At 44.5% G+C, this 12,541-nt stretch overlaps 3 protein-coding genes across 3 annotated transcripts, besides 13 other annotated features; all 3 read left to right on the forward strand.

The window, feature by feature from the left end:
* Nucleotides 1-12,541: part of a sequence feature (sequence corresponds to BAC RPCI93-6E7) that runs on past both edges of the window.
* On the forward strand, nucleotides 21-2,867 carry Tb927.5.3600 (ATP-dependent DEAD/H RNA helicase, putative; the record flags this gene model as incomplete). The annotated part of the gene is made up of 1 exon (XM_839937.1): nucleotides 21-2,867. One exon carries the CDS (start codon nucleotides 21-23, stop codon nucleotides 2,865-2,867), a length of 2,847 nt encoding a protein of 948 aa, XP_845030.1.
* On the forward strand, nucleotides 3,494-6,877 carry Tb927.5.3610 (delta-adaptin, putative; the record flags this gene model as incomplete). The annotated part of the gene is made up of 1 exon (XM_839938.1): nucleotides 3,494-6,877. One exon carries the CDS (start codon nucleotides 3,494-3,496, stop codon nucleotides 6,875-6,877), a length of 3,384 nt encoding a protein of 1,127 aa, XP_845031.1.
* Nucleotides 7,521-7,559: a sequence feature (T-rich).
* On the forward strand, nucleotides 8,226-9,563 carry Tb927.5.3620 (dual-specificity protein phosphatase, putative; the record flags this gene model as incomplete). Its single annotated transcript, XM_839939.1, has 1 exon — nucleotides 8,226-9,563. The coding sequence occupies one exon, from the start codon at nucleotides 8,226-8,228 to the stop codon at nucleotides 9,561-9,563; it is 1,338 nt and encodes a 445-aa protein (XP_845032.1).
* Nucleotides 9,567-9,631: a sequence feature (A-rich).
* Nucleotides 10,577-10,613: a sequence feature (AT_rich).
* Nucleotides 10,675-10,702: a sequence feature (AT_rich).
* Nucleotides 10,906-10,978: a sequence feature (T-rich).
* Nucleotides 11,074-11,096: a sequence feature (AT_rich).
* Nucleotides 11,166-11,195: a sequence feature (AT_rich).
* Nucleotides 11,367-11,451: a sequence feature (CT-rich).
* Nucleotides 11,508-11,538: a microsatellite.
* Nucleotides 11,907-11,943: a sequence feature (AT_rich).
* Nucleotides 12,000-12,027: a microsatellite.
* Nucleotides 12,098-12,306: a sequence feature (T-rich).

A 12,541-nucleotide genomic window follows, 5' to 3' on the forward strand; every position in this document is an offset into this window, starting at 1 on the left:
CGGCTTTTGTATCTCTCAACATGCCTAAACGTGAAAGGGAAGACAGTAAGGACAGCTGCAGCGGTGATACTAGTTGCTCAACCGATAGCAGCACGAGTGACTCGAGCTCTTCATGTTCGATTTTCTCTTCTTCTAGCGGCAGTGCGAAAAGAAGAAGCAAAAAGGCGTCTTTTGAAGTCCATAAGATCGACAACGGCAACAGCGGCGACACCACTAGTAAAAGCAACACATCTCCTAGACCAAATGATGGTGCGGTCAAGTTGGATGTTAGTGCAGTGCTGCGTGCGGAGCTGCAACCCAAACTTACTGAAACGCTGGGGGATCATGCGTTAGAGCCCGTATATGGTATCAAAGATGAAAATAATGGTAACAGTGGCCGTGCTGTATACGAGGACGGTGGTGGCATGCAACATGAAGGATACGGTAATATATCAAGCGATAATGACTCTCTTGATGACAGGTTCGGAACATCCGCATCCACTTCGAGTACCGACGCTGATGACGAAGCCGTTGAAGACTTCCGGGAGAGACTTTTGGCGCACGCGCAGGTGACCAGTGCGGCCAAAAAAGAGCACAGCACATCAATTGAAAGTGAAGGTCTGCTAGGTAGCGGACTAAATCCCGCCCGAGCACTGGAGCACTTGCGAAAGGCATTGCTCAAGCCAGTTTCTTCCACGGCACTCGCAGTTGTAAGCGCCACTGATGAATCCCATGACCTCATGGATGCCGTGGTTTCAGCGAAACTCCCACCTCCACCTGCCGATGACGTAAAACGGTTGAGGAAACTTCATTATGTGGACCATAGCACTATTGAATATCCACCAATACAGAAAGAGTTTTACGTTTCTCCACCTGATGTCAGGGGCCTCGACGCAGGGGAGCTAAAAGAGTTGCTGAAAGAACTTGACGGTGCCAAGGTACGTGGTCGTGATCCACCACGACCGATGCGTAGTTGGACGGGATCCGGTCTTGCGGACTCTGTACTTGAGGCGCTCGCGGAAGGGGGATTTCAGCAACCATTTGCCGTGCAATCGTTAGGTGCTCCTGTTCTTATGAGTGGCCGTGACCTGCTTGTTGTCGCCAAAACGGGATCCGGAAAAACGCTGTCGTATCTGCTCCCACTCATCCGGCATTGCATGGGTCAGAGAGCATGTAAAAAGGGAGAGGGCCCAATCACCCTTGTTTTGGTTCCTACGCACGAACTTGGTTGCCAGATTGTGAGGGTTGCGGAGAAGCTCTGCTCTGCAGCTCACCTACGACTCGTTGCTTCGTACGGATTGGTTCCCCTTTCTGATAACATAAAGCAGTGTCGTGCGGGTTGCGAGGTGATGGTCTCAACACCGGGTCGTCTACTCGATCTTCTTACAGTTGGTGGCGGGGGTGTGCTTTCCCTCAGGTTTGTTTCTTTCGTTGTTGTGGATGAGGCTGATCGCATGTTTGATAGTGGTTTTGCAGAGCATGTGGAAGCTTTTTTGAAGAATATCCGTCCGGACCGTCAACTGGCGATGTTTAGCGCCACCATGCCGAAAGAACTGAAAAAGGTAATTTGTCGCCATTTGCATGACCCAATAGAAATTACGGTGGGTGGAAAACCAACGCCGGCTTCTAATGTGGAGCAGCGTTTCTTTTTCTTCGACGAAGAGCTTTACGATGTGGACGTGGAAAGCCGCAGTGAAGACAAAAAGTTTTTGAAGCTTTTGCAAATTCTTGGTGAGGAGGGTGGAAACGGAGAACATCTTATTCTTATATTTACACAGCAGAAAAAGGAATGTGATGAACTATTCGCGCGACTCTCCGCCTGTGGTTACAACAAGCGCATTGCCGTATTATACAGTGGCATGGATCCCATCGATCGTGAGTTTGCTCTCGAGTACTTTTCTCCTGGTAATCAGTTCATTCTGATAGCAACGGGTGTAGCTGAGCGTGGACTGGACATACCTTACCTTGAACTAGTCATTAACTACACCCTTCCAGACCATTATGAGGCTTATGTTCACCGGATCGGTCGCACAGGTAGAGCAGGGAGGAAAGGTAAGGCTGTCAGTTTCTTCACACGAGGAAAAGATGATGAACTGGCGGCTGACCTCTGTGAAGGTCTTGAGCGGGCAGAACAACAGGTATCGGAAGAACTCTACGAGCGGGCTACAAAGGTGCGTGAGTTACGCAAGGGTGGAACTGCACGACACAATGCTCTCTTTCACCGTGGTTATATGCGGGCGAAAAAGCAGCGGTTCACCAACCGTGACCAAAAGGAGCAGTTCAAAACGGCACTGCGTGCGGCAGGATTGGAGGACGATATGCCAACGGGGTCGGATTCGGACTCCGGTTTCAGTAGTGGTGATGATAGCGATGTGGGTGTTAAGATTAAGGCTGTCGAAGAGGACAACGCTGACGACAGTTGCGACGCCGAACTTTCCAGTGCACTGACCATCCATAAAGGTGATGGTGCGCTCACCGTCAGCTCCGCTCAACTGCAAAAGCAGAAAGAGTCGTTGGAGGCGGCGTTGGCGTACGCCAGAAAGACAACGGAGATGGCCGTTAATCCAGCATCGAGGAACGTGCGCTTTGAGGCAGAATATCCTATCAATGACCTGCCAAATGTTGTGCGTTTGCGACTGCAGAACTCGGCAGTGCTGCGGTCGGTGGCGGAAGAAAGCAATTCAACAATAGTCCGTAAAGGTGTGTTCTATGATAAAAGTTTAAAGCACTCGCATCGCCTACGCGACGGTGTTCGGCCACTTTATCTTTTGATTATAGGCAAAACTGCTGAATCTGTGCGGGACACAGTGAAGAAGCTTAATAGCGTCAAGGAAGAGGCTCAAAGTCGTCTTCAGCAAAAAGTGTCGTCGGTTGGGGCACAGCTTTAGTTGTGACACTGCTACTGCACAACTGAAGGGATCACCATGGGTGGAGGGGGGGAAAGGGGAAACGCTACAGGAGAAGATAATGTGGAACACTACGGCATGCTGTGCAACATGTTGTGGGGGAACACGCAACTTTTGGTGCAGTCTGTGCGGAATCGTCCATGAGTGTGCATTGGATTGAATCTCAATGAGCTTCGATCACACTCGGTTCTTATTCATTTACGAGCAGGCATGTGAAGACTGCCTCCGGCTGTTTTGGCACCTGCAGCATGTCTAACGGGAAACCAAATGATGACAATGGAGAACGGCTTGTGCATTTTTTTTTTTTTTGCTATTCATGCATGTGTGTCATCCTTATTGTTTGTCAGTGTAAGTGGTCTCCACCTTTCCCCTTTCTGACGCATGTCTTTTTTTTTTCTGTTTTCTTCCGTTGTGGCTTCGCGCGAAGCATACCTCCTCAACCATAGTTGTTTGCAGCTCTCATAAAAGTCTCTCTGTGCATTTATATTAAGTGGTGCAACATAACTCGAAGCAAGTTTGTAAAGGTGTGGGGCAGGCATACGCAGGTTCACCATAATCGGGAATATAAAAGGCCCTGTATTCAATAATAAAAAGGGTTACGTGCCTAAATGACGGATGCAACTAAGATGGCTGGCCAACTTCTGTTCCAGAACACGTTGGCAGAGGTAGTGCGTAAGTTGCGCTCCAGTAACGAGAGCGAAGCGGAGGTGATTGAGCAATGTATTGCCGACATCAAGAGTGAGGTCACTTCCACTGTTCAGAGCGTTAAGGTCACCGCAGTGTTGAAAGCCGTCTACTTTTCCATGCTCGGCTACAGTGCAACATATGCTGCTTTCAACATCATTGAGGTTATGGCGGACAAGATGTTCGGATACAAACGTATCGGATATATGGCGGCATGTTTAACATTCACTCCGAAAACAGAGGTTCTCCCGTTGCTTACAGCTCTGTTGAAACGCGATCTTTCCAGCACTAACCAGTACGAGGTGGGTTTTGCGCTTTACTGCATTTCCACTGTTTCCTCTCCGGACCTCGCTAGGGACCTTGTAGTGGATGTGGTGAACTTATTGAGCCATCCGCGTAATTACGTTCGCAAAAAGGCGGTTCTTAGCCTCTACCGCATTTTTTTTGAGTACCCCGAATCACTGAGACCAACCTACCCTCGGCTAAAGGAAAAGCTCGACAGTAGCAGTGAGCGGTGTGACAATGACCCGGCTGTGAGAGGTGCTCTGGTGTGCGTTTTGTGTGAACTGGCCAGACGTAATCCGGCCAGCTTCTTAGGTCTAGCGGTTCCTTTCTTTTCCATGTTGTCAACGATACAGAGCAATTGGACATTGATCAAGATAATAAAGGTTTTTGGTTACTTCGCTCCTCTTGAGCCTCGGCTGGGGAAGAAGCTTGTGGATCCGATTATTCGTATTGTTCAGACAACAGGTGCAAAGTCTGTACGTTACGAGTGCATTCTTGCTGTGGCCAACGGAATGAGCAAAACACCCTCACTAACGAAGATAGTCGCAGAGGAGCTTAGAGTTTTTGTAGAGGATAGCGATCAAAATTTGAAGTATTTGGGCCTTGACGCCATGTCTCGCATGGTTCGTGACAATGCAAAGCTGTTGGGCGGTCATCGTGATGTAGTTCTAGCATGCCTTGATGACATTGACACAACTATCCGTCGTAAGGCCCTTGAGGTTCTGAGTGGCCTTGTGACAAAAAGAAACTTCGTGTCAACCATCAATAACATGATGCATCGGTGTGTGCGGCTGCCTCCTGATGAGGAATGGTCTAACCGCGTATTAGCGACAGTAATCGAAGTTGCTCAAACTGACGATTATAGTTACGTGCAGGACTTTGAGTGGTACGTAAAGATCCTACTAGACATCAGCCTGGTGAACCTCTCCACCTACCAACACGGTGCCCTGGTACAGAAGGAACTTGTGACTGTACTGACAAGAGTGAACGCGGTACGGCAGTTTGGTGTTAACGAGCTCTCTCAGCTACTGTCGAACACTAACTTACTTAAAAGTGATCCATCCCGTTCCTCGCAGTGGGAAGTGTTGAAGGCGGCGGCCTTTCTCTGTGGAGAGTATCCTTATTGGCTTCAAGACAAACGGCGCACATGCGAACTATTGTTGAGCGAGCGGATTTCTTTACTAAAACCAGAAGTGCAAGTTGTTTGCGTCACTGCGGTGGGGAAGATTGTAGCATACATGCACAAGCCATGCCAGCGACACCTCGTTTTGGTGAATGGCGAGGAGGAGATACCATTACCAGAGGATTCCCTAACATTCGAGGAGTTGCGCGCTTCCATTCTCCAAACAGAAGCCATCACTGACAGCAACGGGACGGCGAAGGTGGTTGGAGCCACCGGCTCCATCTCTAATCGGCACGATGTGGAAAGAAAAAATCTATTAGGCCTCCAGTTATTCCGTCACAGCGTCCATCCAGACGTTCAGGAGCGGGCAAGCATGATTTTGTATCAGCTCAATGTCGACCCCGATATTGGCCCTCTACTATATGAACAGGAACTCCTTCCGGTTGCCATCGGTGCACAGGAGGCCGTGGAGCCACCGGAAGGATTGAATCTTGATGAACCATTTTGCAGTCACTTACCAGCGGGGTTGTCTCCATCTGACAGCGAAGAAGATGGAGCGGAAAATGATGAAGACCTTTACTATGTGGACGGCTATGATGCTATTGTTGCCCGCGAGCAGCGGCGGCGGGAAGAGGCCCGACGTGGCGAGGTTGCTCCGTTTTATATTAAAAATGATGCCTTATCACGGGATCAACTTTCAGAAGAGTTGCATTCCGCTGTCAGTGCTGCCCCGGCTCCAAAGACGTCAACGTCGTTTTACGTACCACAGAAATCTCAGGTAATCAATCGGTATCTGTCACGTCCCAAGAATTATGATGCTGCGGCTCATGGGCAGCGACGAATTCAGGATGAGGACGTGGATGAGGCAACGAAGAAGTTTCGAAACGTAGATGTCACACGGTCACTAGCACCAGATGAAAGATTGCCGGAGCCTATCCCGTATGGGAGGCTTCAACAAAGTGCTACCACCGAGGGTACTGCGGCGGCAGCGGCTGCTGCAGCTGCTTTGGATTTCATGGTTGACGAATCGTTTGATCCCCTCGTACTTTTGGAGGAAAAATACCTGCGCGTGACCGCATTTGTTCTTTCCTGTCGCGTGCGGAAGGCGGGCACCCAAATTACGATGGCCGTAGAGATATCAAACCTTGCAAGCAGCAGCAGCATGCGCAACGTTTCGCTGCGTTTCCAACCTAATAATGACAACTATACGACGGAGCGAGTGCGGCTGGAAGCAGACAAATCTCAAGAGGCCATCACAGGTGCTAATCGTCCAAAAACTGGTAGGGGTGACAATAAGAACGCTGTTGGTGAAGGTGGTGACGGTGACAAGGAAGTGGAGGAAAGTGACAGAAGCATATTCGTTTCAAAATGCATGAAGGGGACTACGACATTGCGGACGAAGATGCTTCTGACGTTCTCTGGATCACTTCCGCCTTCACTTACCGAACCCCTACTGTTTAGTTTGCTGTACACGCGAGAGAAGAAACCAACTGAGTCATTACTACCAATGCCCTTGAGTTATCGATACTTTGCCAAGTCCCATGTGGACACGACTTCAGTAGAGTTTATGCAGACAATAATGGCAAGACATCTCTCTGAATCCCCTGTGCTTACGTGTTTTGTGGCTGTGGCCGCAAGTTGTGTTCCACTTGTACTTCCCGCTATACAACAACAACTGCGGTTGAGGCCAGTTGATATCTTTAAAGATGCGGCTTCCTTCTATAGTGTACTGCAATCCCGAAAATCCGCAGCTAACCACGCACATGTCGCCGTGGTGCTGCTAGAAGATGAGTTAGAGGGAGAAAAGGGCATCAGTATTGCTGTGAAGTCGGAACACACTTCTTTAGCGGAGCTTCTGGCCCAAGAAATCGCAAAACTCTTGATGACGGCCACGTCGTAGTGGGTATTCCCACTCAAGCAAGACTTTGGTTGTTCCCTCTGATGGTGGCGGTGCTTATCTTTCTTGTTATTGGTGAAGTTGAAAAGAAAAATGGATGGAGGCATGTTGGCATGATTTTTTTTGTTTCTTGATATTACCCCGCTTGTGATACTCGAGGTATTTGGTTTCAACTCCTCGTTCGCACACACCCTTTATTTTGCGATGGGAGTAACTGCTGTGTTTCTATCTTGGCTCATTCTTTTGTGTGTTTCTCCTTTTTCTGACGGATGGCCGCTGTAGTCATCTCATTACATCTTTTAACAAGTTTTTCATTATGTGTGGTGCTTGATTTGCTGATGCGTAAATTGTGAGTATTTTTTCTCGCATCGTTCCTTTTGGGTCTCACAAATAACGGCAAAAATCGATTGCACACGCAACAACAGCCGGTGTCTGATCCATTATTTGAGTTTCGAACCTCATCCGGCACCGGGCGTAACACTTAACGCTTTTTTGGTTGGTTGTTTGGTTGGTTCTGAGCGTGTCTGCGGAAGCGGAGGCGGGATGGTGAAATATAAACCTCAAGTTCCCATGTGTGATACTGCTTCTTCCACTTACTCCCCGTTTATATTTGTTTTAATTTACCTTACTTTACCTTATGAATTCATTTCTTTTTTCTTTTTTTCCTTTGTTTCTTTTTTTTTTTAAAGCTTCATAGTGCTCTGAGGTGTGTACAGGAAGAAGACCCGTGAGGTTCTTCACACAATACGCCGAAAGTAATCCTTATTAATTTTTTTGTTTTGCCATTGCACTGTAGTTGCAACGGTGCTGAAAAGGCAGTAGGAGAGGAGCTATTCGGTGGTTTAGCCACTTTGATTCTTCTACCATTTCCTTATACGGATTTTGCCCAGTGAAGAGGCGCGAAAACAAAGGGGGAAAAAAAGACAACAAGTAAAACGATTAGGAACGAAACGGTCCGTCAGGACGAAAGGAGAAAAGGAAATAAAAGTGAGAAAGAAATAGGGAAACAATTCAAGGAGAGTGTACGAAAGGAAACTCGCGGAAGAGTTTGTCACCATTATATCTATTTTTATACAAAACAAACGAAGAAAGGGTGAAAATTCACCTGAAACGAAGGAAAACTGCAATTACAGGACAAGAAGAACTGTCCAGAAGTAGAGAGAAAGGAAAGGAAAAGGGGAAGTATCATATATATATCATTTCACAGCTTCTCTTCTTTTCCGTGAACCAACGGAAGTGAACGTTTGGGGAAAGCAAAAAAAAAAAAGAAGGGAGTGTAAGGGATCCCCCTTCAAAGAAAAAAAAAGGAAAAAAGAAAAGGGATCCAAAGTGTAGTGTTCACACATTTGTAATGCAGTCGTCAAGTTTTGCTGGAACGGGGGTGTTTCCGCCCCCGCCAGCTTTCTTGCGAGGCAACAACTCCATTAGGACAGGAAAGCGAGTGGGGCGCCGTCATCATCATTTCACTGATGAAAACGTTGTGGACCTTCGTAGTATTGAAACTGGAGTGGAATGCAGCACTCGTATGGGACACAGTCGCAGTAACACAGCAGCTGAAGATCCTCCATTGCGTGCGCGCCGTCGTATCCCACATGGCAGTAACCCACCAACAAAGATATTAGACTTTCTTTTCTTGGGTGGCGTTAGTGATGCAACAAATCCTGAGTTCCTCCGACGTGAAAATATCGTGACCATTCTGAACGTCTCACGAGAAGAATATTGGTCTGTGGACAAGGGAATTACGATACATCCTTTTCCTCTAGAGGACAACGCGGAGGAAAACATCCGGAAGTTCTTCTCACACACCTACAGGCTGCTGGAGGCTGCGCGCAGTGCGTATTACAGCTCAAAAAGGCAATGCGAGCGGTCAACCTCAACAAATGACGCCGCCACCAATTCAAATCTCGATTACCACAACGGTAACGAGAACGGTAGCGGCTGTAGTGCAGGGACTAATGTTGTTAATGGTTACTGTGAGGGCAGTAACGGTGGTACTAGTAGTAATATTAACAACTCCATGAATGAAGCAACTGACAATTGTGCGATTAGTGCTTCTCCTGCCCGGCCGCCTTGTGTGCTCGTGCATTGCCGGTACGGCATCAGCCGCTCCGTAACGATTGTGCTTGCTTATCTCATGCGTCGTAACGGATGGTCCCTTAACGATGCTCTGCAATACGTCATGTGCCGACGACCGCATGTGGAACCCAACGTTGGTTTCATGAATGTTTTGCTTTCGTTTCAGCGGGATATGGATCCACAGAAACGAGACATCCAACGAAACTTGCTTCCTATTGTAGTTCGGAACCTTCCCCCTAATACATCGTCGTCTGCCGTGCATAAATTCTTTGAAGACCGCGTTGGTTGTGTCCATAAAGTGGCCACTTTTCCATCTCGTGTTGCCGCAGGAAATTCGACTCGAGAAAATACTGATGGTAACAGCAAGGATATTAGTGATGAGAGCAGCACCAGTGATTGTAATGATGAAATCAGTTCAGGTGCGATGTGGCTTGTGGTGTTTGCAACGCCGGACTCCGTACATTTGGCCCATCGTTTATATCATAAGCAACCGGATTTCTTTGCGCCACTCGGTGTTAGTGAAGGGCGCCGCGTGAAATTAACAGCTCTGAGCAAACTTCATCGATCCCCACGTCCCATCACTGGAGGGGAGTCGTTGGCTAATGAATCCTGAATTGGAAAAAAAAGAAAAAACTCGATACGAAACGAAAAGAGAAAGGAGGGAGGGGAAAAAAAAAAGAATATCACAAGGAAAGCGCTAACGGTGGAGTGGACGGTGATCACTGAATTTATAACATGATGCAAGCGGTGTATCACCCGCAAGCGGCAAAATTGACTGTGCGCTGAGAAAATCTTTCCTTTTCTTTTTCTTTTTCTTTTTTCGTATTTATTTCTGTTGTACTTCAACTCTAAGGGATATGGGGGTTATGTGTGTGTATGTGTCTATGCGTGTGCGCGCGAAAATAGGGAAAAACTATAAAGGAGCAAATAGCATATGATCCACAGAAAAGAGGAAACGCGGGTTCAAAAGCGAGGAGAAGCGTGTGGGCAAGCAACCATTTGAAAGAAACAAAGTACGACAAGAAAAAATAAAAATAGAAACAAAATAAAATGGCCAAATAAGGGGGAGGAGGGAAATCAGGGGAAATTAAATTTTATTTATCCCATGAAAAATTTGCGTGTCTATGAGACCGAAGTACATGCAAGTTGTTGTTGCTGTTGCTCTTTTTTTTTCTTTTTTTTGAAAACATGAGTGAATTATGAATGGAGAAAAGTAGGCGCAAGATGCGTGTGGCTGATTCGTGCCGACGTTTGTATTTTGTGTATCTTTACACCCGTTTCATATTTTAATGTTTGAAAATTAATTCTGTTTTCAGTTGATGAGGTGTCGTCTGTGTGGGCGTATATACCTTTCTCTTATCTGTTTTTCTTTTTTTTTTTTGAGAACAAAATGAAATGGAAAGATGAAACGAAAAAAAAAGAATTTTACAAACGGACGACAAAACAAACAACAGAACAACAATGGCAGCTGTTCACAAACGCAAAAAAACACGATAAATAAACGGATGTTTAAGTGTGTGTGTGTGTGTGAGAGAGAGAGGTGGGGAAATGGAGAAAGTTAACGTGAGACGTAAAAATGTAAATGGGGTGATGTCGAAGGGGATTATGAACGCCTCCATGCGTGGCTTTATTATTATTATTATTTATTTACTTATTTATTTTAGTTGTAATGACTGAGGGAATGGAGATAAATTTCACACCAGAGGATGATGGGAATATGAAGGAAAATAAATAAATAAATGAAAATATAAAGGGGGAAATGTGCAGCGGAATGGTTAATTTGGATGGAAGAAATCGTAAAATGATAAAGAGAAAGAGAGAGAGAGAAAAGAAAACTTGATTAAAATAAATAAATGGAGCGAAACAAATAAATGATGTGCAATTCGAAATCCTCTACCTTCTCATTGTGTGAATTCCTTTTTCTCAACCATCTTCTTATTCACGTTTCTACCCCCTTTTTTTTTCATTGTTTTGTTTTTTCGTTTGTTCCTGTTCCTTTTTTGCCTTTTTTTTGTTTTCTGCTTTCTTGTATAAATGTCCGAAAGGCGGACAGGTGAGGGATGAGTAATGAAAACAAAAGGTAAACAAAACAACTTTATCATCATTACAATGTCATAAACACCAAAAATAAAATAAAATAAAAAAACACGCACAAACACAAATATTCAAGCGGGCAATTAACCACGTGGAGTGATAAGGGCACATATAAAGATAGAAATATATATATATATATTTCTTTATTTATGTCTCTTTGTATTTGCGTGTGTGTGTTTTTTTTTGTTTTACTCGTGAGGTTTATATGCCCTTTCTTTTTTTTCTTTTCCGTCAGGTGATGGAAAACTCCTCCTGTGTTTATTATTGCTTCAATGTTGTGGTGTAAACATATTCGATATGTAAAAGCAAATACGTTCAGGTGTTTTCTTTTTCCCTCCTTCTTCTTTTTTCTTTCTGTCCATTTTCTTTTTTCTTCTTCTTCTTCTTTATATTTTTCTCATTTTTTTCATAGCAATGAAAATGATATGCGTGATGAAGAACATACAGTGCGAGAAGATGAAATAAGAAAAGAAAGGAAATGAAAAGAAAAGAAATGAGAGAAAATGTTCGGAAGTAAAAAAAAAACAACAAAAAATATTTTGTTTGTTTGTTTATTCCCCCACTCACAAACTGACGTTTGTCGGACTTTCAATTTCCCCCATTTTTTCTTATTTTACGTGTGTTGCTGAACTCATATTTGTGATTTTTTATTATTACCATCACCATTACCATTTTTCTTTTATGTATGTTCGTTCCCGTATTTTATCCCCCATCTCCTTTCTTCTTTTTTCTTTTTTTCACTCCGTTGCGTTTTCTAATTTCTTTTTCTTTTTTAGGTCCGCTGCCGTCGGTGTTGTTTACTCGATGCTGCACCTCCGTTTCACAACACTTTTCTTCTTTCTGGGATGTCTCACCTTTTCCCTTTTTTTTTTATTTTAATAAAAAAAAAATAAAAATATCCCGCACTCCTTCCAATGGTTCCATTGATGTCTCGTTTATTTTTAAAGCGGGGCGTTTATTATTATTGTTATTATTATTATTATCTTTGATTTAAAAATTTTACTCATCTTTTTTGACAGCTTGGACTCCTCATTTACTCACACGTGCGTGTCCTTTTTGTTTTTTTTCTCCCTTCTTATTGTTCAATTTGATTTTTTCAATCTCTCTACGTTTTTGCTTTATTTTCCTTTTATTTTTATTTTACTGATCTTTGTTTTTCGGATTGTGTTGGTGGGAAGTGGTTTTTGTTTCTTTTTTTTTTTTTGTACGTCTGTTCTTGTAGTATTTCCCTCTCTTCTTCTTTTTTTTTCTTATTTGGTTTTACCATCAATTAATTATTTACTTCGGTCATTAATTCACTCCAACAATTATCCTTTCCTTCCTTCCTTCCTTCTTTGGTACCTTTTCTTTTTACCGTATTTTCATTTAATTGTGTTTTTTTTTTTGGAAAGGCCGAAGATTTTTTTTTTTTCCGCTCCCTCTTTTTTTTTTTTAGTTGGGTTTGTTCCGTGACAGAAATCTTTTTTTTTCTTTTTCTTCCCCTCCCCTTCTTTTGAC

This window comes from Trypanosoma brucei, chromosome 5 (assembly GCF_000002445.2).
Source record: "Trypanosoma brucei brucei TREU927 chromosome 5, complete sequence".
NCBI classification, from domain to species: domain Eukaryota; phylum Euglenozoa; class Kinetoplastea; order Trypanosomatida; family Trypanosomatidae; genus Trypanosoma; species Trypanosoma brucei.